Source organism: Pithys albifrons, chromosome 4 (assembly GCF_047495875.1).
Source record: "Pithys albifrons albifrons isolate INPA30051 chromosome 4, PitAlb_v1, whole genome shotgun sequence".
Lineage (NCBI taxonomy): Eukaryota > Metazoa > Chordata > Aves > Passeriformes > Thamnophilidae > Pithys > Pithys albifrons.
This window is the reverse complement of record NC_092461.1, coordinates 60794921-60822614: the sequence shown is the minus strand read 5'-3', so window position 1 is coordinate 60822614 and position 27694 is coordinate 60794921. Positions and strand designations below refer to the sequence as shown.

Genomic DNA, 27694 nt, shown 5'->3' with positions numbered 1-27694 from the left:
CGTTTGAAAACAGCATATATTTTGGTTCAAACTGCCTGTTTTTAGAGTCCTCAATCAACATAGAGAAGTAGATGAAAATGGGAAATTATCTGGACTGGGGCAGACCACAGGCCAGCACCCTGTCTCCAAGAGTAGTCAAAAGTAGGCCTTTGGGGAAGAGCATGTATCTGATTTCCAGTACTGCTCAATTATCCACAGAAACACAATTAACATTGTGGGAAATTTTTTCAGGGCAGAAATACATATATATATGTATATATGTATATATGTATGTATGTATGTAAATGTATATCTCTAAGTATGTACACACATGCAAACAGCACCTATATATATATATACATACTCATAGTAACACATTTTTGTATTTGTGGATTAAATAGGGTCTCGCAGTTCAGAAGTCTGTCAGTATCTGGCTATCAACTATCCCTTCCCAGTTTACAAAAGAGGTAATATAAAGAACTGGAATATTTATTCCTCAGTCCAGTCTGGTGTAGTGGGTTTTAGCTAGCAGACTGTATCCAGATGAAGATGTGACAGAAGTGAGCATTGCCTGTCTTTAGGCAGCAAGCTCAGCACTTGGAGGCTAAAAGGCAGTGAAAGTGAAGAAGTTTCTTGAGGTACTTACCGAGCTGTTTCTTAGTTCTTTTTCCACTGCTGAATGTGACTCATTATTAGTTGGGTTCTTTGGTGCAACAAATTCTGGTTTCTTAATTTTTGTGTCAGGTTTATTTTCTTTGGCATCTGGCTTACCCCCAGATCTAGCAGGACTTGGCTTCTGAGAGGGTGGTATCCGTGCAAGTGTCGATGGTGATGGGTTGGCATATTCATCTTCTTCCCTGAGCTCCTGTGGAAGCACTGCTGGATTCGTTTTTACATAATAGCCATGGTAGTGACCATGCAGCTCCCCATTTTCTGTGCTGATGGGATTGTGCTGGGCTGGAAACTTTGGCTGGTGTTTCACAGCTACGTCCTCCTTCACTGGTGCTTTTGAATATAAAGGCTTGTTAGTTGTGGGTGTTATATTCTCAGTGGCCAAAAGCCTTTTTTCTTGACTGAGTCTTGCTCCAGAAGTGGAGCTTTGCCTTTTCAGTTGTTTTGAAGGAGAAGTGTCAGAAGAAAGAAGAGGACTATGCCTTGGACTTGCTTCAGGGGTTTGAGGGGGTGTAGTACCTTTTCGATAAAAGTGAGGTGACTCTTTTGGGGTAGGCGGCTTTTCCTGAACTTTTTCTTCAGATTTTTCTTTCCCATCCATTCCTTCTTGAAATTTTTGTTTGATATAATCAGGGCCTGAAAAATAGTGTAATAGAAATATTAAGATTAAAACAAAAATAAGACTTCACAGTAAAAAGATTGCATTGGGATGTCAGACTTGCTAAAATGCTGATGGGGTATATGTTACCAACAATTAATTGACATTCACAGTGATTAAACTACCAAGTTGTTGAAGTTATTGTACTTTTTTTGGTAATTGTTGGGACCACTTACTAACTTGGGTCAGTCATTGTATGTCTTCAGCTTTGCAAAGGGTCACAGAATGTAAACTGTCTCTGAGTGGAGTCTGAGTGACTGAAGACTGACTAACCTTAGCTGTCTGTCACTCTTTTTCCAAGAGGCATGTTTTGAGGTATGTTTTGCTTAATTACCCTTATCAATTTAACTTCTACCCTCATGATCACAGTACCTGTTTGATCTCCAACCACGAGAACAAAACATGTCTTACAGGCTACAGGAAATGGGGCTTGAACAACTTTTTTATTTTTCCGAATGTCAGCTTGTCTTATATACATATATATGTGCCTTGAACTCACACGTTGGCTTTGTCTTCATCACCACATGGAGACCCAGGTTAACCACTCTAGTCAGTAACACAATTCCTACTCAGAATGTAGGAAGACAAATTCTCTGATATTCACTAGAGAAATACTTACACATCAGCCAGTGTGAAGAACATCCTCTACCCAAATCCTAGCTAAACACCCGTGTGCACATTCACCACTAGGACTCACTTATCAAGGTGCATTTCTACACAGCTGTTAACATAAACACAAGCTGGCTGAGATGCTTTGCTCCAGGTTTTGGTTGTCTAACTGTTGAATAGTAAAATGTGAGCAAACAGCGTTTAAGAAACAAAACTGCTGTAAATCTTTGGACAGCATTTTGTTTTACTGCCTAGAGGTCATGTCCCAGACTCCAGGATCAGTTTCTCTAAGAAGTCATAAGTTGAGGAGCTCTGTGAATGAAGAACTATAATGATCTATCTGTATGTTCAAAACCAGCTTCTGTAAAATGCATTACAACTGTTTCTCCACTTCTATCCTTGCTAGCACTGTCTTTGACTTTTTTACTGTTTTGTAAGTGAGGCTTATCTGTGCTTTATGTCATAGAGAAATCCTGGGGCCAGAGAAGAATGCCTGCACACATTTTTCTGCTTTGGAGCTTAGAGGAGGCTCTAGCTGTGTTAGGCAGATACAGTGTTTTTACAGATGCCAGAAGCATATGCATCACTATGCAGTGCGAAGATGAGAGGAAGGAAGACCAGCAGGAAGCTTTTGGAAGTTACTCAGTCATCTGGTAAGTAAGCATTGCAGAGAAGAAGAATTACTCAGCATGTAAGGTCTTTTCAGCAGGAAAATCACAACATTTTTGGCATCTCTGAAAAGCAGGGGTGGGATTAGGGAGCTGTTAAGGAAGAAGGGTAGATGTAGACAAGCCAGGAATTGTTCTCAAGTGACATTTGAGGAAGAAGTTTTGAGGAGTTAAGCCTGCACCGAGGGAGAGAACTGGAGGCTTTGTTCTTACAGCTTTTTATAATCTTCCTGGTAAAAGTGAAAGGCAGCACAACACAAATTAAAAGTTTCCATATATAAAGTTACAGGTATGATCACCATTCAAAAATTCTCTGGCATGTAGGGGATATCCTTCCATGTTTGTTGAGATACATAAGGTAATGCTGAGGGTTTAACACACATGAACTTTGGTCTTCTTATCTTTTCACATTAAATATAATTAGGGGTGTAAAGAGAAAAGAATAGCTAAAAGAGCTCTGAGTAATCTTTCAGCCCAAGCCACAGAGATGTTAAAATGCCATGAGCATTTATTATGTAAAGATCCCCATTCACATGTGTTTGCTATTTCTGACTGCTGTGGCAAAAGCATCCAACTGGAATACCTCTTCGGTCTTACAATGCTGTTTAAATGGCAACCGATCAGTTCCTGAAAATTCACATCCTGTGACAGTTCTGCACTGTCCTATATATGTAAAGATTTTACTTTTACTAATATCTGACAGTGTGATGAACAGAAGACACTTTTCCTAAAGAAACATCTGGACCTCACAGATGTCATCCCTCTCCACCCTTCTCCCACGAACATCTGAGGGCATCTGATCACACATTTGCCCTAACACAGCACAGCAGCCCTCCCCCTCTCCCACCCCCACTACATCACATATGGATATTGGAGATACCTCCCTTGCCTTCAATCTTCCCAGGCAAGTCTTTCCAACACTGAAATTCTTGGCTCTGTGCTTAAGTTAGCTTTGGAGATTGTCCAAATACTTTTTAAATGCCTGTTCACTGTATTCAATACAATTGGATTATGCACCTGTCTGAGCCACTGACTCCAAGCAGCAAAAACTCAGTTCCTGCTCCCTTCTGAGGACTAAGAATTGCCAGGAATTAAATTGTCCCCTTTGTTAAAGGCAATATCTAACATGGGAAGGGGGCCCTTTTCTTCAGCATAAGAGCAATCTTCAGTACAAGCTTAAAGGAATGAAGGCCAATGGAATTTGGAAAGAGAGTCACTGTAAGATTTCTCAGCTGGCTGATCTTAATGAGGAAGAGAATAGAATTTGAGGGTGGGAAGAAGATAAAGTGGGATTATATATCCAGGAAATAAACACAGAGCTCTGGTTCTTCAGTTTGCAGTTCAAGCGTCAAGAAGATATAGTCCTAGACATGATTCATTTGAGTGCCTAAGGAGAACCTGGCCTGAAAAGCAGAACCAAGAAATGTTATCTGTCTAAGTAAAGATAAGCTTTCTTTGTGGATGAACCTGTGTGATTTTTATGGTGACATGTTAGCTGTGCTGCCATTGGATCAAAGCTGATGCACCTTTGCTGACAAAAGGTCAGTCATGGGGTGGTTTTGGCTCACACAGCAGTTGTGATGCCAGCAACCTGATGGCACCATTGAAGTGTGAGTTAGCCAGTGGTCAGTGGGAATAGCCTCTGAAAGCCAAAGGATTGTGTAGATGTGAACAACTGTATGCACATAGAGTCTCCCACAGTCTGATGGCCTGCTTGAACAGCATTTTATTGATGACTATGGGTGAGAGAAGCTTTGGTTTGGTTGAAGAAACACTCCTGGTTGTTCTAAATCTACAATTTCTTGCAAAGTTCTTGTGTACTATGTCCTTCCTCCTGGAAGGGCTCCAGTAAGTGATGTGACAGCACAGTCAGCCCTGTAAATGAGAAGAAAAGGATGGCCTGGTTCTGCCACAGCATTTTTAGAGAGGTGACAGCCACATGCTTTCCCCCATGGCCTAGTGAGGCAGCATAGGGCTGTTGCAGGATTGTGGCTCAAGGAGTGTCAGAAAATGTCATCTTGCACAACACTGTAAATGCAGCCACTTTCTCCCAAGAAGGCTAAGAAGAGACCTCATCAGATCAAAATGAAATCTGAACCTTGTGAGGGATTGCAGAATACACATAAGATAGTAAGGGAAAAGGTATATATGGAACTTCATAATATTATGAACATCTTATAATTTTTTCATGATACTTCTTCCACTCTTTTGTCCCCAATCTTACCATTCTTACAATGCAGGAAAAACAAGGATTCTGTATTACAATTTTATTAGTCTATTGAAAGCAAAAGAAGATTGCAATGCCAGTAATGCAGGCTCTAGAATATAATCTTTTAAGAATGTAATATTTAAAGCACTGTCAATGCTGAAGTAATATGATTCAATTTCAAAGTATATTATAAGTACTAACTAGGTAAGCATGTGCTTATGCCTGCTTTTTAAACTAGAGTACATGTTATGTGATGTAACTTAACTACCTTTAGTGCTACATAGAGTGAACAAATAGGGCTATAAAGAGTAACCCAAGTAAGAAATGACATTATAATTTCATGATTACAAGAAAATTTATGTTGCACTTATGGATAAATTCCACCCATGAATCAGATACTTCACTTCCTACTTTTGTTTATATGTATAAACTTTTAGGGGAAAGACGCTCCACCTTCGCTGTAAGGTTTAATTGACTGTCTGTGGGGTAATGGCGATAAAATAAAAATTTGCTCAACCAGAATTCTGTGGGCTATATGCCAACCTTTCAAGATTAGAGGCCCCTTTTCACTAAACTACTGAACACTTCTATAAAAAAGAGAGAATTCCTGATTGAATAGTTCACAATCTGTAAGTACAATACAAAAGGTTATATCAATAGCAAAACCAAAGGGAAATCATAACCCAAAGCACATGCTTCACCTGAATAACATTTCTGAATTCAGTGGTCAGCTCTCAATAAAGCATCAAAATGCTGAAAGCTTTGCTAAACCTTTGGCAAGCCTAAAGATGCACAGGAAGCCCTGGTCAAAACTAGAAATGGAGTGTAAGTCTCCTGAGTAATCAAAACCCAACACAGCACTTTGGCCATAAGTTTGTCACCTATTGTCATAAATGTCATCTTCTTGAAAAGCTCAGAATCCAAATTCAAAGATTGAGAAAAGGAAACAGTAAATAATAAGTTTCTTACTGCATTTTATTTCATAATACAAATCCAGGGCATGTTCTGGTTGAAGCAAAAGCTGAAGTCTCTTGTATTGAAATGAGCTGTACTAAAAAAGGAAAATACATAGTTTGGTGTCGGCATTGCAGGTTGATATATACTGTTCATGAACTAAGCCAGTGAAAACCACCTGGTTTGGCATCTTCTGATACTGTCAATGGTTCTCCAATGTATCACTGTTAGCAACAATATTTATGGTCTCAAAGTAAGATCTATTTGCTACACAGATTAACATAAAATATGGAAAAGCCAGGGGATTGACTAAAGGATCAATTAATATAGGATCTTTATTCCTTATGTTATTGTTTTTTAGGATAGGACATCCATTTTAGAAGAATTCTTCAGGACTGGATGGTAACTCTAGGTGAAGGAAATAAAAATAGTCATTTATCAGTCTCCTAAAAGAAGTGATTTGATGAGTCCTTATGAAAGTGCAAATAGCCATATTCAGTAAATTTTAGAAAGATAAGTTTATTATTATTTCTTCATTGCAGAGATGTGAAGGGAGGTGGAAGAACTATAATATCATTAGTACTTCCTATGTTTTATTATTATTTTTCTGAAGGTTATACTGGTAACAGGGAAAAAAAAAGAATCTCCTAACTGCTAGGCTGCTGGCTTGAATTCAGACCAACTGAATGGAGGGCTGCGCAATGCCATGTGTAAAATGCATTGACGAACTCAGCAGAGCAGAGATATGGTTATGGTTTTAGTAATAGGGACTGAATAGGGCTTGAAATTAAGGGGTAAGGATTATTGCCAGATAGAAACTGGATGCAAGGCAAGGTATTTAAAGATCTCTGAGAGAATACTTCTGCCTGACTTGAATGAGAACAGAACATGTCAGTCGAAAGGGATCAACAATGATCATCTCCTCCAGTTGCCTGACTAATTCAGGGCTGAGGAAAAGTCAAAGCCTGTTATTAAGGCTCTTGTCCAAATGCCTCTTGAACACTGATAGGCTCGGGGCATCAATCACCTCTCCAGAAAAGCCTGTTCCAGTGTTTGACCAACCTCCTTGTGGAGAAATACTTCCTAATGGTATTTGAAGAGATTATCATCCCAGATGTTTGCAGTACCCTTCTGATGGATACAGTGATCCAGCAATAGGGCATGGGATCATGCAGCTCCTTCATGATTTGGTCAATGTGCAAGAAGATAAGAAATGTCTTACTCCTAGTGATGCATATATATGTTACTTAGTAACTCCTTAGTTCAAAATCAGATACGTAGGCCCTGCCACCCTGTTTCAGCTGCATCTAAAGCTGGTTATGTCAGCTGGAATAATGGTTCTCTTTAGCTGTACTTGAGAACACTTTAGAGAGTAAAAAAACCACATTCACTAAAGTTTAAAAACAAATCATGTCACAAAAAAGAAATGAAATAGAAGGGATTGTTGACATAATCTGGGGAAATGTCAAGAAACCCATGTCTGGATGGCTAATTTTTAGCCTCTGATGGCAACTGTATTTTGATGAGGTGTGATCAATATTCTAAACACTAGTAAGCAACTTCCCAAGCTAGGGTCAAATCAAAAATCTTGCCCAGATCAATTCTTAAATTCTGTTTGGTTGCTCTACAATACTTCCTTTTTTTTCCCCTGGAGATAACACCACCAGCATAGAAGCACCATGGCTGTCTAGAAAAGTCAACTACAATGTAAACAAGATGGAGCAGAGTGCATTTTTTTCATCCAAAAAATACTCTAAAACATTTTACTATTTGGAACCTTTTTTAATTCATTCTTACTCGCAACTCCTCATTTACTTTTCCTCCCTTGTTGAAAATTTGCTGCAGTTTTTTTCAGCTTGCACCTCTAGGGCTTCTCGATCTGCTGTTAGCACTACAGCTTCCTTAAGGAGTACTACTGGTGGTCTTCCTTGTCCTGCTGCCCCAGCAGCAACACTGAAACTAGCATGTGCCAACAGTCACTCACTCACTAAATCCATGAACACCATGGAGAATGATGCCTACATGTGTTTATTTTATGGAACTCTTGTGATGTGTTCTTGCAGCCTGCTATCCTTCAGACCATGCACTACCAACAGGACCAAAAAATACAACACAGAGATGGTACATAACATCATATTATACTATTGTCACAACATGAAAAAGCCACATCATCACTCAGCAATGTAAGAGAGAACACACAAATCTCCCACACAGGACTACGTTAAAAGGCAGCATTACTGAATACAAGCAGGTTTCAAAGCAGTTTTAAATGCAACCTTCCCTTCTTGCTAAGGACCTGCAACAGGTATTCACTGGTAGAAATTGTCTTGTTCAGAAGAACCCAAACACACAAATCCTTGTGTATCAAGGTTGCCCACTACTTTATACCTGCTCAGGAAACAGTTTTGTGCAGTATCGTAAACAACTTCTGTGCAGTTTTGCTAGAATAGGTATCTACTGTCTTTAAAATATCTACCAGTGCTTTATTTTCCTGACTTTGACATCAGTGAAAGTGATGGGGCCTTCTCAAAACCCATATCAAATGCTTCCTGTCATAGACTAGGCTGAAATCAAAAGCCCCTGAGTTACTTATTTACTAGCCACACATGCAGAGGCACACATACACTTTGGCCAAACCCAAGGCTAGTTTTTATGTCTCTCTGTTTACTCTGCTCTGATACCTACACAGCACAAGACAGCTCTTTCTGTGACCTGTGAATTGACTACTTCACTGCATTAGTACCTGTGCATTTCACACAAGTATTTGTTGAAAAGTATATGACGCTTTTCTCATAATGCTCCTTAAATATATCAAAGGGTATACGCAAGCACACAAACTTAAGTTGTTAGTGACAGCAATGGCAACAGAAAAGGAAAGGAAAGGAATTCCACCAAACAACTCATATCGTAGGCAACATCACGAATTTGTGAGTCTAGAAGTAGGAAGAGAAACAGAGATGTTAATGCAAGTTCTATCTGTACAAAAGCCTGACAGCCTCTTCTGAGCCTTTTCTCCAAATCTGAAATTCATTTGTTATCCTACCAGTAAGACATCTGCACATAGGACCTAAACAGTATTTTTGTAATTTGCATTTTTGTATTATCCAATAATTAAAAGTAATTAAGGATAAAAGAATTCCTAAAAGTAAGATTTTCCTCCTCAGAAGGTTTCTAAATGCATCATGATACACACTGAAAGATGCATACACACTGAAAGATCTGAAGTCAGGGAAGACTACACTAATTAATCTCAAAAACTGCTCAGAGTCAGCAGCAAGAACCATGAATTTATTCTGTCTATAAATCCAAGCTCTGCTCCGTTTCTGCTACTGCTTTAGCAGGTGACTGAAGTAGCTGTGATATTTCTAAAACAGTGCAAAATTTCCTAACTGTATCTGCATAGCAAGTTAGTGTGTGTAGGCCCCTATGCTTCTGGATTCAGTACCATCAGAAAAATGTAACAAGTTTATCCTACCTGATAGATGGCACTGTGAGTGCTGCACAGTTATGTCTAACACCTCCTGGGACATCAGCTTATGGACACAGAAATTGCTTATGATCAGCAGTCTTAATTATGGCTTCCTTTACTTGCCCTACCTCTCTGTTGATGAATACTGACAGAACTTCAAAAAAAGTCTGTCAAGATTGCCTAGTGATGCTTATGACTCCTGTATCTAGGACAGGCCTCATTTTTCCAGGCTTGATAATATACACACATTGTATTTAATGTAAATGATCCTGGCTAAGTAACACATGCAGTATAATCTACTTGAATGTTTCTAAGCCTACAGGCTGCTTAATACATGATAACTGAGAAGGTAAGTTTTTAGCTTTTTCAAAGAAAATCTAGAGACTATTTCATTTCATCAAAGCTGCACTGGGGCAGGTGTTAACTGCAGCAGTGGTGTTCTTTAAGCTCCTAAAGGATGGGCAGAAGTGAAGGCTATAAGGCTATTCTCATCACAACTGCATATTCTCTGAAAAGATGAATTTAAAATATGTATAGAGACTGTTAAGGTTCTTTAAATTTCTTATAGTCTGTCTTATAGCATATCTTTCTGATATGATGATTGCCAAAGCCAGACACAGTATTTCAGACTCAGTGACATTAGGATCACGTAGATAAGGCATCATTACCCTTCTTCTCCATGACGTGCTTCTGATACAGCCTGAAAGGGTATTGGCTACTCCTCTTACCATATTACATTTCAAGTGCATGGCTATCATCCTGCTCCATGGGAGTCTGTCAGATCAACAGGAGCATGTTCACATCTCCTCTCAACTGGCCAAGTCTGTCACCCCTTCTAAGACTTTCTCATAGCACTTTTGAGGAGCAAGTCACTGTCTTCAGCTCAGATACTACTCTGACAGTTCTGTGAACCAGCTTGTCTTTTTGGAGTGCTGCAAATGGTAGCACACACTTTCAGCTGTATGTGGAATGTTACCGATAACCTCATTTTTCATAGAATCTTAGAATCATTTAGGTTGGAAAAGACCTTTAAGATCATCAACTCCAACTGTTAACCCAGCACTGCCAAGACCACCACCAAACCATGTCCCGGAGTGCTACATCTACACATCTTTGAAATTCCTCCAAGGTTAGTGAGTGACTCAGTCACTTCCCCTGGGTACCCTGGTACAATGCCTGATGACCCTTTTGGGGAAGAAATGTTTCCTAATACGCAATCTAAACCTTCCCTGGCACAAACTGAGGCCATTGCCTCTCATCCTATCACTTGTTACAGTTTTCCTCTGTTCAGGCTTTGTTTGCAACACACCACTTCCCTGTTACCTGCTGATTTAAATAAAAAGTTTTTCAACCATATTATTCAACTACACAACATATCAACCATATCTGGCTAGCCATTAGGCAGATGGCAACATTACCAATTGCCTTATATCAGACTTCTCTCTTCTTGCCATTTTTCACTTTCATTTAGTATCTTTTCCTCATCAACAACCTTCAGTATTTCTACTGCAATCAGTCAGGAGAACTATCTAAACACATTTGATTCTCCTTCTGAAAACATTCAAGATGAGTAACTGTCATGTCTTGTATTTTAGCTGAACAGGAAATACACTATATTTGAATAATATCGGGATCAAACCTGGAAATAATTTGGCAGCAATGCTTTATAGTAAAAGCCAAATTCTTATGGCTCTTAATACTTACTGTTCTCTTTCTATAATCTCTGCTCTTGCAAAGCAATATTGGGTTTGTCCTTCAGTTCCACATCAAAACTTTTTAACTTAAGCAACCCAGTTCCCAGTGACACTGTCAGACGCCTTTCAATGCAATAGTATGCTTCCTAAGAAATTTAATAACCAAATGAAATTTTTGCTAGAGCCATTCTAACTTTTGTCTCTTTTAAAATCCTTACTTCATAAAGAAACCGTGCCTGTGCTGTTTTTCTCTGAAGATACTTCTACTCTTTCACTACAGAAAAAAGCAGAGCCTACGATATGCACCCAGGGCCTGGGTTCAAGAGGTCAGCACTTCTTATGCCTGTGGAGTAGGAGCCAATAAGGCTCAATACTGGGAAGACATGAAAGATATGTATGTCACTAAACAACCAACATTACATTTGAATGATTTAGATGGACAAAATAACACAGAAATAACTACAGTTTCAGATTCTACTGATTCTACAAACAGATTTGGAGATGCATTACTGCCTTTATTTAAACTCTACATATTTCAGCAGGATTTATGCGTATATGATAATGTCAGACTTAATTTTTTAAAAAGTCTCTTTTATCATCCTGTGTTTACAGAAAAAACACTTGAAATTACGAACCTGAAAGATACAAAAACAAGTAAATTAGAGGGACTCAAAATTTTCTGCTTTTAAAATATATGGCTTTATGATTTTTCTTGGAGGGTTAAGGGTTAACCCAGTATGCATGAGAAAGAGTACCCATTAAGTTGCAGCACACTTCTGGGAAAATTAATTTCTTATATGTAGCACTGAAATTAACTTTAAAGCCTAAGAGCCTGAAGTGAGCTAACAGAATTGACGGCTTCACTGCAAATGCCAGAACTATAGAAATACGACAATCCATTTAATTCTGGTAAAACTAGGGTATGTGACCTGCTTAGTTTTGCACCCTTTTCTAGCTTCTTTACAGTATGTTCTCGATCTTTTGTATTTTAAAAGAAACCCCAATCATCATGCCACTTACTATTCTTACCTCACACAGTGTCATTTCTTTCCCTTCACATCTGCACTCTTAAGTTTTCATTTCTAAAGTCTAAATTTGCAATATCCATTTACTGCTCCTTTTCTCCAAATCTATCCCATACTCTTTACAGTGTGGCAACTGTCCCTGGCAAAATACTTTCTGGTCTTCATGTGAGACTTTTTGAGAAGCCTGTGTGATCTTCTTAGGCACATCTCAGTATCAGTACTCTATCCTCATACTCCTCTGACACAGATCGCCATTTTCCTCTTCTGGAACAATTCCCCTCTGTTAGCATTTGTGATTTCTCCTTTTACTTCATCCTTATTTTTCTCTCATTTTTAAACTATACTTTCAAGGAAAATAATCTCCAATTTTTCTGTTCTTGGTCTCTCTACCTTCTATTGTTAGAACCTTTATCCTGTTCAATCTCACCATACAAAAAAATTCAACTGCCAATTCCATGCAGTGTGTGTTTTAGTTTCAGGTTTAACTCCTGTTCAGATTCTGATCTGACTGAATAACTGCTACAAAACTCATAGGTAGAAATCTTCATCTTCTCTAAATTCTCAGCATGGTCTTCTGTGTCCTACTGAACAATACTATATTACTCTACATTACTCAGGTCTGTAATACGAGTATCAGATCTCTCTCTCTAGTCTCTCTACTTTTAAGAAAATCTTAAGTTTTGCAGACTTCTTGGAATAAAAGGCCATGTATATCAGCCATCTATTTTTGCGACCCTGACAAACAGAGAATGCATCTGCAAAGACAATATTTTTCTTATGGTCCACATTATGTGTTTAAAATGTAACAGGAGAAATCTAACCTTTTTAACATAATTTAAACCTTCCCTAATATAATAAAATCCTGTCAAAATAGATCACCATACTCCAGTGAAAATTAGCACAGTACAGGACAGATCTCAGTACAGACTTTGTTAGCTGAATTTCAACATGGAACAAATATTTATGACGCAGTTATAAATAGGATTTATAATGGAAATGTTGACACTGTGATAATTCTCCCATGTGATAGACCCTACTTCATCTTGTCCTTGGCTGGACACTGTGACAGACCAATATAGAAATTCAGTGGAGCAGGCCAACACTGGGCAGGTTCTTTGTCCTGGAAGGAATGATTCTTTTTCAGAGCAAATGAATAATTTTTAGTTAGAGAAGAAGCAATCACAACTCTAAGGTAGCACTGATCTCTTTGTCCCAGATCATACCTGTAATTAACACATGTATGGTGTCAGATTAGTCAGGTATACCTATGCTAGAATTCAAAAAGTTACTTCAAGATAGCAACATAGCTGAGACAGCACTGAAGGTAGTCCAGACTTCTAGACAGCTTCACAGTCAGATGCTGTAGCCCTTACTAAGCAACAAGTTTATCTAGATGCAAATAAACTAACTCAGTACTTAATGCAAGCCTGTGAAAATGACAGTGACTGTAACAGCTTTATCTCTCACAGGAAATTGGTTCTCTGTTATTAGTTTTAAAAGTTAATTTGCTCAAAACTTACTATGCGTATTTTTTCCTAAGCAAATCATTTGATTATGTGATTCAAAAGTATCTTGGACAGATCGAGAAAGCATCCTGAAGAATTATGGCTACACTTTTGCAAACTCTCTTTGCTTTGCCTTCTCCCAAGCACACTCTCTGGTTCCAAATGCATGCAGGAGTGCTGTGGAGTGTGTTGAGTCAGCATGTGTGTATGGCAGTGTGGCAGGATGGATGCAGACTGCCAGCAAGCTGGATGGACCTCACTCTGGCCGAGAGAAAAGATGTGGAAGGGTAGGGGCACCTGTGCGTAGGGTTTGGCGAGACCAGTGATAATTTTCAAGACAGGTTGTGAAGACTGGTATGACAAGAACTATAAAAAGAAAGGGGAGAAAAAGAATAAAGCTTGAAACCAACACATTTTCTTTAAGTGCACCTTCTTTCTCTCATTACTGGATACAACTAAAGTGCATCAGGTTGTGTCTATTGGCTCTGGCTACTCCAGAGCTCTGCAGAAAGAGAATGGAAGAAATAAATTGTAGAGAGAAAATGGCATAGCAAGAATCCCAACAATACTTGTGTGAGGATGATGAAGTCATATGTAGAATAAACCCAGAAAATGAACAGGCTCTTGTATGACTAAGAGTAATGAGTGAGCTTCCGTACGCTTTAAGGCACAAACTGATGGCATGGCTCCTAATTTTCATCAGGCAAAATGCTCATTGTAATTGACTTTTTAAATACAAATAGCTGGTCTGGACCACATGCATTTAGCCAGGACATTCTAGTTAATTAGCATCAGCCAAAAACGTCTCTTTCCTGTCCATATGGAGCTTGTATTTTGAGAACTGGAGGAGGCAGCAATGCCAGAGAGGAGGAAGATGGGAAGGATTTGGTTTTTTTCTGAGGCTGCAGACATCCACCACTGGTCAAAAGAGAAGGTAAACCACAGTTGCTCTTTAAGGCATTAGAGGCCATGACAAATTGCCTTGTCATAAACTTAAAATGTTTATTTCTGAAACTAGCCATGTTTAGCATGTTAATACTGATGCTTTAGTAGCAACCAAATGTTATAGTAAAAATAATGGTTTCAAACCTGTCAAATTTTATTCTTATCATTAGAAAATCTTTGTTCGTGTATTTCACATTAAAAAATTCTGTCCATCTCTTTAGACAGCTTTAACTGGTAAACTGTTCCTTGATTTCTCTCATGTCTTGTTTAGGAGGTCAAAGGCTGGATGATTGTTTTGGTGATACATGTATGTTCCTCTGGCAGCTGGTTGGCCTGACAAATCATCTGCCAGAAAACAATTCAGATCTGAATTTCCAGACCTCAATTGCCCTGTGGTAAAGTGCCCAGACTGCTCTTACCCTGCAGCAAAGTAGTTTTACCCTTCTTTCATTTAATCCAATGTTACTCATTCAAACTGAATGAAAGAGGAGTATCTATTTGCTGCAGGATATACATGCACACAGACAATTATGGCTTAGCTGTCCAGTCTGTGCAAGTTTACCTCCTGATAGTGTGTTTACAACACTATATCCTGGAGATGGTCTGTGGAATTCAGAATGCATATATAAGTCAAAGCATCCACTCCCCTTGTACAAGACTAGAACAATACTCCCCCTTTTTAGTGGGTGTCAAAATCCTTTCTTTTCTGTTACATCTTTGATACAGCACTTCCATTACTCATTTGCTCTTCTCTAGGTTTTAACAAGAGACAAAAAAACCAGCGTATTTTTTTCTCTAAGCAAACACAAATCTTAAACTGTCCCTGGATGACTTCCCTGAATGAGGCTATGACTCAGGTTTCATTTGTTTCCTGTCCTGGTATGCTCTCTTTTGACACATCTACAAGTTTAGTGATGCCTGGAGGAAACAAACAGGTCAGAGCTGGGATTTCTCAAAATTCGTTTTATTTGTTGATAAAAATGCCTGTAAAATATGGCCCTGTAAAGACCACAATATTTTTTAAATCTACAAAACGTATGGCCTTTGGATAGGGTTCTGAAAAGATACGTATGTTCATGATTATTAATCACTAGCCAAATCTCTGCTACAGCAGAAGTAGAAGCAGGATCTTGCATGAGACCAGCAAGAACAAATTCAGGGAAAACAGCTCCCTGCAACCTTGTAACTTCTTATTCCATGGCTCTGACCTTTTCAGTCATACTTGGCTTTCCTCATATGCAAATACTAAGGCAATCAATCACTGAGAAACCTGAATCTCAAGATTTCTACAGTACCTCATTACTGACATTATTATTCGTACCTGCTGGATGCTACTTTATTTCCTACTGTTTTGTTCTCCTTTTAGCCTCCTTTTAAACTACACTACAAAGCTAGAATCCCTTGGCAGCTTCTAATGAATGTCTTTATGAACATAAAAGTGAAACATGAGAGAAAGTAATTGGAAGTGTGAACTGTCATGGTACAACGACTGATGAATATCCACTGTAATTATAATTTGTATGTAATACTAGGCTATATGTCCCGGAAGATTGCTTTTTAAGAATCTGAAATTTAAGAGCTTTATCAAAAGATTTTCAAATGTTTAAATGGACTTAGGCTGCAAGTAATTCAGAGATCACTCATTAAGACAGAAAAAAATGCTTCATTGTTGTTTACAGTGACGTATTTGTATTTGACTTTCTTCCTCTACTTCAAGAGACTTGTTGATACACTACATATACATTTACTGTTGACAGCATGCTCGCCTACTCACGATAACTTACTTTCAAGACTATTTAGTACAATGGAAAGCTTTCACTTAACTGTAGTTTCAGAGACTAAGACACAAAACTTATCATTACCTTTTAGTAGCACTTACAGAGACTTATAAAGTTACTGTAAAAATATAAAGCTCATGCAACAGAAGAAAACCAAGAAGGTGTTATTAGGAAGCAGTAACAGTTACCTTGTTTTCATTCAAACACATGAAAAATGCTATTTGAAAGGAAGATATTTAATGCTGTTTGTGTGACTATAAGTAATTAAAAATATTTGTCTATTTTACTACCACAAATGGCAAAAGCTAATGATAACACTGTCCAGTAACTCTTGGCATGACAGTTGGGAAACGTGTAAACAAACAAGTCTGTGAACAAGTGAGTCTCAGGGTTAACTGGTACCACACAGAAAAAGTGTACCTGAAAAAGACATCACGTGCACTCAGTCTGGAAAACTTCTTAGACATGAGAGTATTTGAAATTATCACGATGATGTGTGAACCTGGTGGTTTGCTGCAGCTTATTTGGGATAACTGAAATTCAGTTAACCTCTTGGCATCTTAAAGTTACTTGAGCAATGGCAATATCAATTTTTTTGTCCAATGTGTACAAACATGCTGTATTTGGCCACCCTTGAAAATAATTAGGAAACTGAAAATTTAGACTCCAGAAAAGGTATTTTATCTTTTGATAGGAGGTAGCTAACTAACAAATTTTTCCATACAAAGAACAGAGAAAGTGAACTTTAAGAAATGCTTTGTTACATCACTGCACACATATCCAGCTGCATTTGGAGAAGTGATATAAACTCTGTTCTTCTGTAATTGGAATAAAGTTTAAAATCTCTGCCAATTTGTCAGCAATGCTACTTCATTTCCTGTGGTAGGAAGTTAAAAAAGACATCTGAGAAATTCTTGATCAGGGCAATTTCTTGGTGGCAAATTTCGCACCATCAGATGTTTGCATTTTCACTCGAGTACTCCAGCCATTCCTTTATTTCAAGGGTTTGGCAGCTTTCAGATACTTTCTCTCCAAATGCTTCAATTCTTTGCACAGCTAAGCTTATGACTTATAACTGCCAAGATGACCTGCTGCTATAAATTGAGATTTCTTCAACTGGTGGAAGAATGAAATAATGAAAAAAGGCTTGATTATGATAGGAGGAAGTATGGGCCACTAGTGTAAGTCCACAGAAGAAGCAGTATTGAGGTAATTTCCAACAATGAAGGGTACATATTTATACTGTTTTAAAGCTACTAAGGTCTTAATATTTGAAATAGTTCTGTGGAGCTTTGCCTACAGTTCTGGACTGCCATGTTCAAGAAAGATGAATTTACATGAGGATGTGTACAAAGGAAGTTTGCAAGACTGGTAAGGGGAATAGAGATTCTAATCAGGTGACCAACCCTTGACTTAGGCATAAATGAATAAAAAAAGAGTGCCCCAAGCCTCCCAACTCCACAATATGTTTGCACTCTACAACCAAATACTTATGAATAAAGAATAAAGCAAGTATTTTTTAAACTGACAGTAAAGATTAAGTAACATGTTAAAGGTAGTGGTCATCTGAACTAAAAATTGAAGGAAATAGGTGCATTTTTAGAAAATGCCGAAGAATGTTGTGGTGTTTTTATTTTGTGGGTCATGATATTAGCCTGCACTCAATATATGGGTACATTGAGGAATAAACAGGTTTATGTCTGAAACAAGCATGAGCCAAGATAACAGCAAGTGAAAATCTCAGAGCTATAATCTATATTAGCATACAAGTGCTGGCAGGTCCTTGAAAAGTAATAACAAGATATGAGTCCACTCAATTTGACAGGTGAAATAAAGGGCAGACATGAAAAGACATTAAATTGGAAAATGGAATTCCATTTTATCTATCCAATCTTAAGCCAAAGAGCAGTACACAAAAATATTAGCCTTATGGAAAGACAGCAGGAAAACAAAGCAAAACCAACTTTGCTTCTTTCTATAGCAACTTTCCAAACCATGTGATAGATTAAAATAGGCCACAATGATGATATATGAGTGACTTAATTCTATTATATTTTGAATATGGGACTAATGTTCCACAGACTACCACAGGCCTAACAGAGAAAGTTTCCCTTACAGATTATGTATGTCTAATGGCAAAGCATTCACCAAATTTCAGGCCTTAGCTAACCAAGTTTGTCAAGAATTCCACTGGACAGTAAAAAAGCTAAGGATCTTTCCACTTCAAAAAACACATTACAGAATCACCCCAAATTTCTGCTGGTTTGTGTTCTCTGAAGTCTGTCTTTGACACTGCCCTGAATAAACTATTAATTTGAGGCTAAGTTAGATGCTTGATATGACTTTTCAACACACAACTGTTTCCATACAAAGGTATAATCACCAAATGCGTAAAAACTGAAAAAAAATCTGAGCAAAGCGACTCCTTGAGATTCATAACTGACACATGGCTACTATTTCTGTATAAATGACAACATTCAAAATGAAATCAACACTTTAACACCACAAAATCTTTTCACTGCAATAAAACCACAAAACCCCCCAGTCTACAATTACCTGGTTGGTAGAAATTTGGTGAAAGTTCTCTGGCAACTGCTCTTGCAATATCACATTCCTGGCGAGCAGCCTGAGCAGCCTGATCCGCAGCATCAGCCTTAGCTCTTGCATGTGCGGTTCTGTACAAAGTAGAAAACAGTTTATATGCAGAGGAGTCTTTTATCAGTTGCATCAAGAATGTGAGAGCAAAGCACCTCAGCTACCATACATTATCCTATGTAGTGTGCTTTTCTTATGCCCACTTGTGAGTAACTGCAAATCACCAAAGGATTTCAGATTCAAACCACTGCTCCTCTCAGCTCTTCAGTCCTGCTCATCCTTTGATCACGTTTACTTGCAGGAACACATTTTGCAGACCACGCTTATAATCAAAACTTCTAAACAGGAAAAAAATAGTATGTGATCAAAACCTGGGGTTAGGATTTATTTACACATTATCAGAATGTCTACAGAAGCATCCAGAAGGTCAGATTGGGCCACCACACTGACTCCTAAACAGGTTTCTGTGAGACTAGGATACATGGTGTTTAAATGCTACTACTTTTACAACATTTCAAAAGTAATGTTCAGTGCTGGGTGCCATGCAAAAATTTTTGAAGGGCAAAATTCAGGTATGTTGGCCAAAAAAAAAGGGAAATGTCTTCACAGAAAAAGTGTTTGACACTTCAGTAGAAATTTGTACAAACAAGTTTATTAACAGTTTTAAATTCTTGTAACTCACTGAAATTTCAAATGCAAACACAAGCTGAAAAGGTAACTTTCCTGAAGTTACGACAAAAATTTAGAACACTCTGGTAATGTGCCCTCTGCTTCCACTGTTTTCCTTTTGCTATTTCTCAAAAAGCCTCAAGAACAGCTTGTGCAAAGGACTCTAATTTCAGATTCTGCAAACTGATAGTTGTGTTACTGCAGGTTTACATCACAGTTTGTCCCATATTCCCTCACCACTTCATTTTTCAAACAGTCATCTGTTTAAAAATTCCTGATGGCAGTGATCTCTCTGTGCCTCTACAGCATTAGCACATAGCCTGGAGCTATGAAATGGTTCGTTAAAACAGAGGGGAAGCTAAACATGGCAAACTGGCAGAATTTTTCGAGACTCTAGAGATATTAATAACGTTTCCAAACTAGATACATTAAATTTCATGAGCTCATCTCTTTTCTAGCAACATTCAAGTAGAAAATTGACACTGAAGTAAGAAAATAATTATTGAGACGACAACAGCAGCACCAACTTCCATCCTGTATGCCTGGGGATAAGAATTAACAGCAATCAAATAAATTAAAACTTTCAACAACTTCACTTCAAATTCAGTTTTATTTTCAAGAATAAAGAAGAGTTCTATATGTTTTAGACAAAGCAAGAATAACTGTTAGCATTAACCAGAATGAGCATCAAGAGATTAACAGAATAGCAGACTCTGCATTTCTAAAAAGATGTTTAATCCCATAGGGTACTAGTATAAACACAGTCATAAAAAAACCACACAGACAGTTTCATCTGTGGTGCCTGGAGAAGATTTATTTAAGTTACATCCTCCCCAAAATGTGTGTGTGGATAAATGTTGAATGTTATTTAAAAGCTTAGCTTGTCATAATTTACTAGATAAATATCAGTTTATGCTGCCTTCTTGCAGGTCCCTCTAGGTCTGTGAGAAAAAAAATAATTAGCAAATAAGATGTAACACCTTCAATTTGTAGTCAGGATGAGAAAAAAAACTGTTAATAAAAACAAACACACCGTATAATCCCATATGTGTTCTGTACAGTTCATGAATGGGTGTATGGTATGTGCTTGTTCACTAACAGCTATCAAACCCATTCTTTCTCTATAATCATTATTTTCAATTAGATGAGCTATTCTTAGCTCCTGCATAATTATGTCTATGTAGCATAAACTTAATGAAGCAATCCTAGCACTGGGACATTGTTTTGTGAGACAATAATGTAGTCTGGCCATAGATAAACTAGACACTGGTTGTCTTTTTGCGATGAAAGAACAGCCAGACTACTCCCATAAAAAATAGCCTAATATTGCTACTGCTACAACATACATTTTTAAAAGTAATATATGAAATGACCAGCATTAGCAAAACATACTGCCAGGATAACAGATATATTTACTGATGCCTGTGAATGTTTTATATTATCATATTCAAGAAGCAAATCACACATCCTGTTCAAGTGGACGGTATGAATTAGTTAAGGAATTAAATGGTGACGTGAGTAAAAAGGTTGTGTAAATTTGTTGCATGAAGTTGGGCAAAGCAAGTCACAACAGGACGAAGCCGAGAGAACAGAAGGTAAGCGAGCACGTCTTTCCTTGGCTGCCTTATCTCACAGCTCTTTTTTTCAACTTGTACTTCCTGCTATTCTGCCCCTTTTGTACTCACAGTCAGGAGTTCCAGCAGACCAGAACAAGAGTGACTGTTCAGAAGCAAACACTGCCAAGGCATGTTCCATCAACACGCTGGAGCAGCCTCAGTGCTGCGCTGGCACTGAGAGATGCCACAGCAAGAGGAACTAACCAGGCACAGGAGGGTATGTGCACCAGAGCAGTGCTCATGCTTCTGGGCATGGCTTTAACCAGCCAGCCAGAAGTGTGAGCACATGGCAGTGTTGAGACACTTCCCTGACAGCCTCTTCAACAAGCATCATCAATGACAAATGGCAAAAGTGAAAAGAACAGGAGGAAACTGCAGAGATGATTCCTCTCCACAAAACAGCAGCAATGTGGTTCACCTGTGAATGCAGGCTGTTCATTATTTGTATTGCTTGATCTTTTATCACCTTGGCATTTGGATGCTTTAGTGCCTAACTTCAGCAATGTGTTCTTTATCATCTCAATTTGCAACTGCATCTTCAGACACTTTTTTTCTCACTTTCTGCACACTTATTTTTAAGGGTCAGATTCAAATAACTTTTCTGTTGCTATTTAATTTCCTGAGGTTTTTTATTCTGACTTCCACATTTGATTTGTCTGTATGTTTTCCAAATGACTTGCTTATGATTACTCTGCTTGACACTACATCTTGTTTGTACTTGTTTTCTTCTGTGTGGCACTGACCACCACACTATCAGACTGTTATTATCAGAAACTACACAGAAATATGGTAATTTTGAGTGACAATGTTTATAAAGGAGAACTATCAAAGCAGTGCTAGAATCCATTTGCTCCATTTATGCTCCACACAGTTCAGGAGAGCTTTCTTCACCTTTCATTTCTTGAGTAATTTTATCACTGTAAAGTCTCAAAGGCATGTCTGTTACTGCCAATTATTCATGGAAATCTAAATCTATGTCTATTATGTCAAAATGACACACATTTGAATGACCACCTTCTACCTTAGAGTTACTTTTTTCCCCCAGAGAACTTTATGCATTTTCCCATAAGATATCTTTATGAACTTTTGAAAGCAAAACTCAAAAAAAGAAAGTCTCCTTTCCTCTTCCCCAGTCAAGAAAAAGACTGCATTAGTCTTTTCATGTTGTTTCATATTTTCCAGGAAGGATCGATCTGAAATTTCAGCAGCTGAACAGGAATTATGCAGGAAAGCAGGCAGCAATGCACCGATTGCAAAACAGTACAGGAAAACAAGAGACTTGCTTTGCAATGCTGCATTCAGGTTCTAATCCACAGCAAAGAATCTTTAACCAATTTGTATTTTAGGTTAACAAGCAGTTCTTTGTAAAAATTCATTCTCAGTAAGACCTAATACACATTACTAACTTCTGAATTACTGTGTGTTTTTCTGTGTATTTCTACCTGGAAGTATCATCCTACCATTAATATTCCATGTGATGTCTCAAATATATACTTGAAAGCATTCAAATCAATATAAAAATTAAAGTACTCGCCAAAACCAATTCATATTTAGAGGGACAATCTACCACTTATATTAATGAGTCCATAGAGGCGGTAAAGTCAATCAAGGCGGGGCAAAATTAAGTGCTATGTGTGTCAGGAATTAAACTGTATTTACATTAAAGAGGAAACTGCAGTTATAGCTCATGCAGAGTCTTGGTACCAGGTGGGAGCATGTGGGGTCCTCATATCTACCAGCCTGCTGTGAGTGAGAGAGGGCTGGAGGACCAAAGGCTAACTCAGTAACTTTGCTACTGTGAGAAGCTGTATTCAGGCTCTTATTAGGGTCTGATTCTGAAAGAAGCCTAAGCTTTCTAGGTTATGTGACAACTGGTATCTCTACTGAGTCCCTTTTTTTTCTGTGTTTGGCTGGGTAGGTAAACATGGACACATCATCTTAATTACACTCAAAAATTACAAGTACAGAGCCCATGGCTCCTTACAAGCAGTCTTCCCTTTCAGCAGCACTACGATCAGATTTCTATCTACTTATGTATGAAAAATTACTTGAAAGAGGAGTACTGAGGGTTGAAGAGCTTACACAGTATTATCTCCTATTCTGCATTCTCCATGTGCCCAGAATGCATTATGTAATGTTTATCTAAATTTAAAACCCATTTAGAACTGTCCATTACTCTCCAGATTATTTTCTATTTCCATGGTATCCTTCAACGCACTTGTAACGATGCCTCATTCAGAGTCAACTGAAAATGTAAGCAACATATGTTTACTCTGTTTCATTTTTCAGATTTTATTAAACACAGTGATTCCAGCATAAACCTTTCCAGGAGATTGTTTCCTACTTCTCAAAATTATAAAAATAATTTTGCTCTCTAGTTGCCCAATACTTGAAACTGAATTATGCTCCTATCAAATTATCCTAAACTAATAGTATTTACAATGTTAGTTATTAACAGATTTCTATATTGTAAAAACAAAAAAAATAAGTAAAGGCTAAACCTACACGAAGTTCTCAGAGATGTATTTTATTTATGATAGCTATCAGGTTTGTCTGTTAACTATTGTGCATTACTACATATTATCATCCTTTTTGAAATTGGAATTCTCTAAGAACAATACCAACTTCCTAAATTGTAAAATGCAGTGATTTTTCTTAAAGCAGAAATATTATGCTGGGCGTTTTTTTTCAAGAATGAAACTTTCCAACATTCTTACATTTGTTTCTATCTGTCAGAGGTTCAAGTCTGCAAAAACAAGTTCGCTGGTAGCAGAGTGATCCATAGCATTTCCAGGAAAAGAGAAGCTAAGAGGAAAACTTTAGGCTTAAATTTTTTGGTAGCTAAATTTTCTCCTAGCCTATATTCACATTAATATTATATATCAGTAATGAATGTACAATAATTATCTAGCATCTGTGCACTTCTTAACACAGCAAGTGAGAGAGTGGCATTTATCAAGTGTTCTACTCATCCCTCTCAGCTTCTTTCACTGATAATACTGGGTGAAAACCAATATTCTGCTTCAGTAGGAATAAAAATACATAATATGCATAACTATGTAGAGCTATCTAAGAACTCTTGGATTCATCACTCTCAGCAACTCATTGCTGTAATATAGCTCAGAAGTGACAGTAGGTCACTAAATATTAGCAATAAATGGGAGTCTCTGAGAGAAATAGAGAGCAAAAAGACTGACTTACAGGTAATCCAATACAAGAGCTTTATGTCAGTGAGAAACTTAAAGTGCTCCTAAACTAGACTGAATTAACAAAGTCAGATACATGTCCTCAACTAAGGAGCTGGAACTCTTGTAAGTCCTTTACTTCATCAATCTCCTTTGTGCTTTGCTGCATTTCAATCCTAATCAGTCACTCCTTCTTCATGAACTGACTTCACTCAGGAACTGGACTATCTTGGTACTACCAGTGAAGTCTGATGTAGTGAAGCGTAAGGAGATCTATTACACAAACACTGTTGGCACATTGATCTGTATCATCTTGCCTAATGGATTCTGCTTCTGAAAACTCCTCCTTCCCAGCCTAGATTAATTTTTCATATTTTTCAGTCCTAACTCATATTAGAAGAACTGCAAAAAATACTAATCTTCAGTTATTGACTCCTGAAAAATTGAGAAAATTTCCTACAATTGGCCAACAGCCAACCTGTTTTCAGTATTTGAAAAAAATAACTTGGGAGTAATGACTGGTAAGCCAGCTGTTAGTCTTAGGCATAAAAACCTGCATAAATAAACTGGTCTACATCTACAAAGATCTACAGGCTAACAGTATATTGTACCAGACATCATGCTTTAACACTCCATACACATGTAAAGATTATGGATCCTATATCTTATCTGGTTTGCCTTGATTTAACGTACTTGGACTATTTTCAAGGTTTCTGATTTTGCACCCTGTGGCAATATAATTAAAAACCAGCATAAATTACATAGAATTAATAAAGTACATCAAAATGATCTAAAAACTAACTCTCTGACACATTTAAAAGCTTAATGCCGAAGACATCAAAGAAAAGGGTTGATATGGTGCATTTCACATTAGGAGTTGCTTTTTTGTTGTTTAGTATTTTACTTTTAGAATGTCTCAACAGAAGCTGAAACATGTTATGGTAGAGCTGGCAGATTACACAACTTCTGGATTCTAAAAATCCCCAAGGACAATTTACAGTAACCTAAAGTTACTGTAATCTACAGTTGACTGCAACATGAAGTTCAATGACAACAACTCCAGACCCACTGTGTTTAAGTGTGCCAAAACAGAACACTGGAAAACACAAAAATCTAGCCAGTATGCGAGATGGTCATGGAAAACCGCACAGATGGAGCATGACATCATGCTGGGTAACCCCATACACTGCCACAAAAGGAAGGGTTAATGTGGTCTTAATACATGGAGAAATGAAACCCAAATATAAACTAAGGAATTTGTTCTTGCTGTAATACATAATCCAGCATCCATAAAACCACTAATGGAACAATGCCCAGCTCATCTAAATCTCAAGAAGAAGAAAAGTGTCAGGACCATAGAAAATAAGGTTCTACGAAGACAAGCTTTTTGACTTAAACCTCCTGAGCCTCTTATGTACTCACTACTGAAGAAACACTGAGAAGCCACTTACCATGGTGCACATATGGGTATCTGACAGCGGAATATGGGGAAGACATAATGAGGAGAAGTGTTTCAGATAAAGACATAACTGGTCCAATGATTAGAAGCTGACTTTGGGCCCAGTCAGCCTTGAAATGTTATGGGTATATTTTGCAGAGAAAAAGATGGACATTTTTAAGCCTTAGCAATTATACTAGGCACTGTAATAAATGTCCTCTTTAATCCATTTTCTGAGAAAACAATGACATAGTCTTTTGTTTACAGGAAGTGAGATTAGCTGATTTAGGGACTGTTTACACTAGGTATTTCAGACATCTGACACAAGGGCTCTGATCATCTCACTGGAGACACCCATATTACTCCATCAAAAATAAGAAACTTGACTATTTACAGTTTGGACCTCTGAACTGGGTGGATGTTAGACTTTTGCAGTAGTCAGCATGAACATGCCGTGCTGCATCTACAAACATATAAAACCTCTTGGGGCAAACATCAATCTATGTGTTTGTTGAGGAACCAGCTGTTTTATTATGTCAAGATTCAGAACCTGTTTGCATTCTCCTTTAGATCTCTATGGTCCATATTAATAAATCCAGAACAGCTCAGCAACTCAGGAGTGCCAAGGTACTCATTTCTGTAATACCAGTCAATATATGCAACAGTCCAGAAAGATTTTAGGTGAATGAAGGACAGCACCCTCAAAAGAAAGTATTTCTGAAAATCCACTTTTAACAATTGAGATAGGTTAGTTCAATCTCCCTAGTCTAGTCTGTCTTTCAGTCCGTCCCTCTTGTTCACCTGTTTGGAGAAAGACTCACAATGCAGATGTTTGAATTGACAGAGTGGTTTTAAATTGCTGTTAAGCATCACTACAGAAGTTGCTTTATATGGTACTCTGCATAACCTGAGGTGTCCCACTAGCCTGGCATTATTTATGTGCATGCCAGATATACTGCCCTTGAATAAAGAAGGTTGCTGTTCATGTGATGTACTCAGTTTTAACCATCGCTCTGCCAGTAGTTTGAATGAATAAGCTTTGCTTTCATATTGACTGCACTTCACTGCAGCACTGGCACAGAAACCATCAAATCATTTAGGCTGGAAAAGACCTTTAAGATTATCACTTTCAACCATTAACCCAGTACTTCCAAGTCCACCACTAAGTCCTGAGTGCCACAACTACAAGTATTTTAAATAAATACCACAAGGGATGGTGACTCAACCCCTTCTCTGAGCAGCCTGTTCCAATGCTTGGCAACATTTTATGTGAAGTTTTTCTTAATATTCAATCTAAGCCTCCCCTTTCATAACTTGAGGTATTTTCCTCGTCTTATTGCTTGTTACCTACAAGAAGAGAGTGACATGCACTTTGCTAAATCTTAAAGATGGCATGGTCCTTGATTTCACTAAGATGAGCAGTATCACTTCAAGCAGAATGCAAGTTTTCCTGTCGGAAAATTTACACTTTGGATAAAATACACTTCTGGATACTATGCTCATAGGGCTTTTCCCCCCTTTTTTGTCAAGGGTGATTCACTGACAGTATCTTTTCATGTCTCTTAAATGCCAAGTAGATCTAAAGAAAAGTAAGTCTCAATGTCTATTTGTCCACCCTACTTTATAGGACAGACTAGATTCTATCCTATTTTATTCCCAAGTCTACTTAGTGAGCAATATTTTCTTCCAGTTCCCTAGCCCCATAATATTAATTCCTGCAGACAGAAGGGTTTTTTATGAAACAGGTAAAGGAATAGCTGAAAATAGTTTATTGTTTCTGATCACTAAAGCCCATTATATTGACTGAAGAGAGATTCTGAATCTAGCTAGAAGCATAAAAATATAGATGCACACTTGAGCTTCAGCTGCTCCTGATGACATAGTTAAGTGAAGAAAAAAAAGAGATAAATATATTTCTCTGCCCTTCATCATAAAATAAAAGCTTCATGGAAAGAGAACTCCATGTAATAAGGATCCTGCACCAAGAAGACAATCCTGCTCAGGGAAATGGGAATACATGGACCAT

The 27694-nt window shown here is 37.8% G+C and overlaps 1 protein-coding gene across 4 annotated transcripts in view; it reads right to left on the bottom strand.

The window, feature by feature from the left end:
• JPH1 (junctophilin 1) overlaps window positions 1–27694 on the bottom strand; it is an 84910-nt gene that overhangs the window by 11556 nt on the left and 45660 nt on the right. For all 4 annotated transcript variants that reach the window (XM_071554332.1, XM_071554328.1, XM_071554329.1 and 1 more), the window contains exons 3-4: window positions 18722–18840; window positions 626–1287 (exon numbers count right to left, since the gene is read on the bottom strand). In XM_071554332.1, the coding sequence (XP_071410433.1) occupies window positions 626–1287; window positions 18722–18840 (781 nt within the window). The remainder of the gene's footprint in view (window positions 1–625; window positions 1288–18721; window positions 18841–27694) is intronic.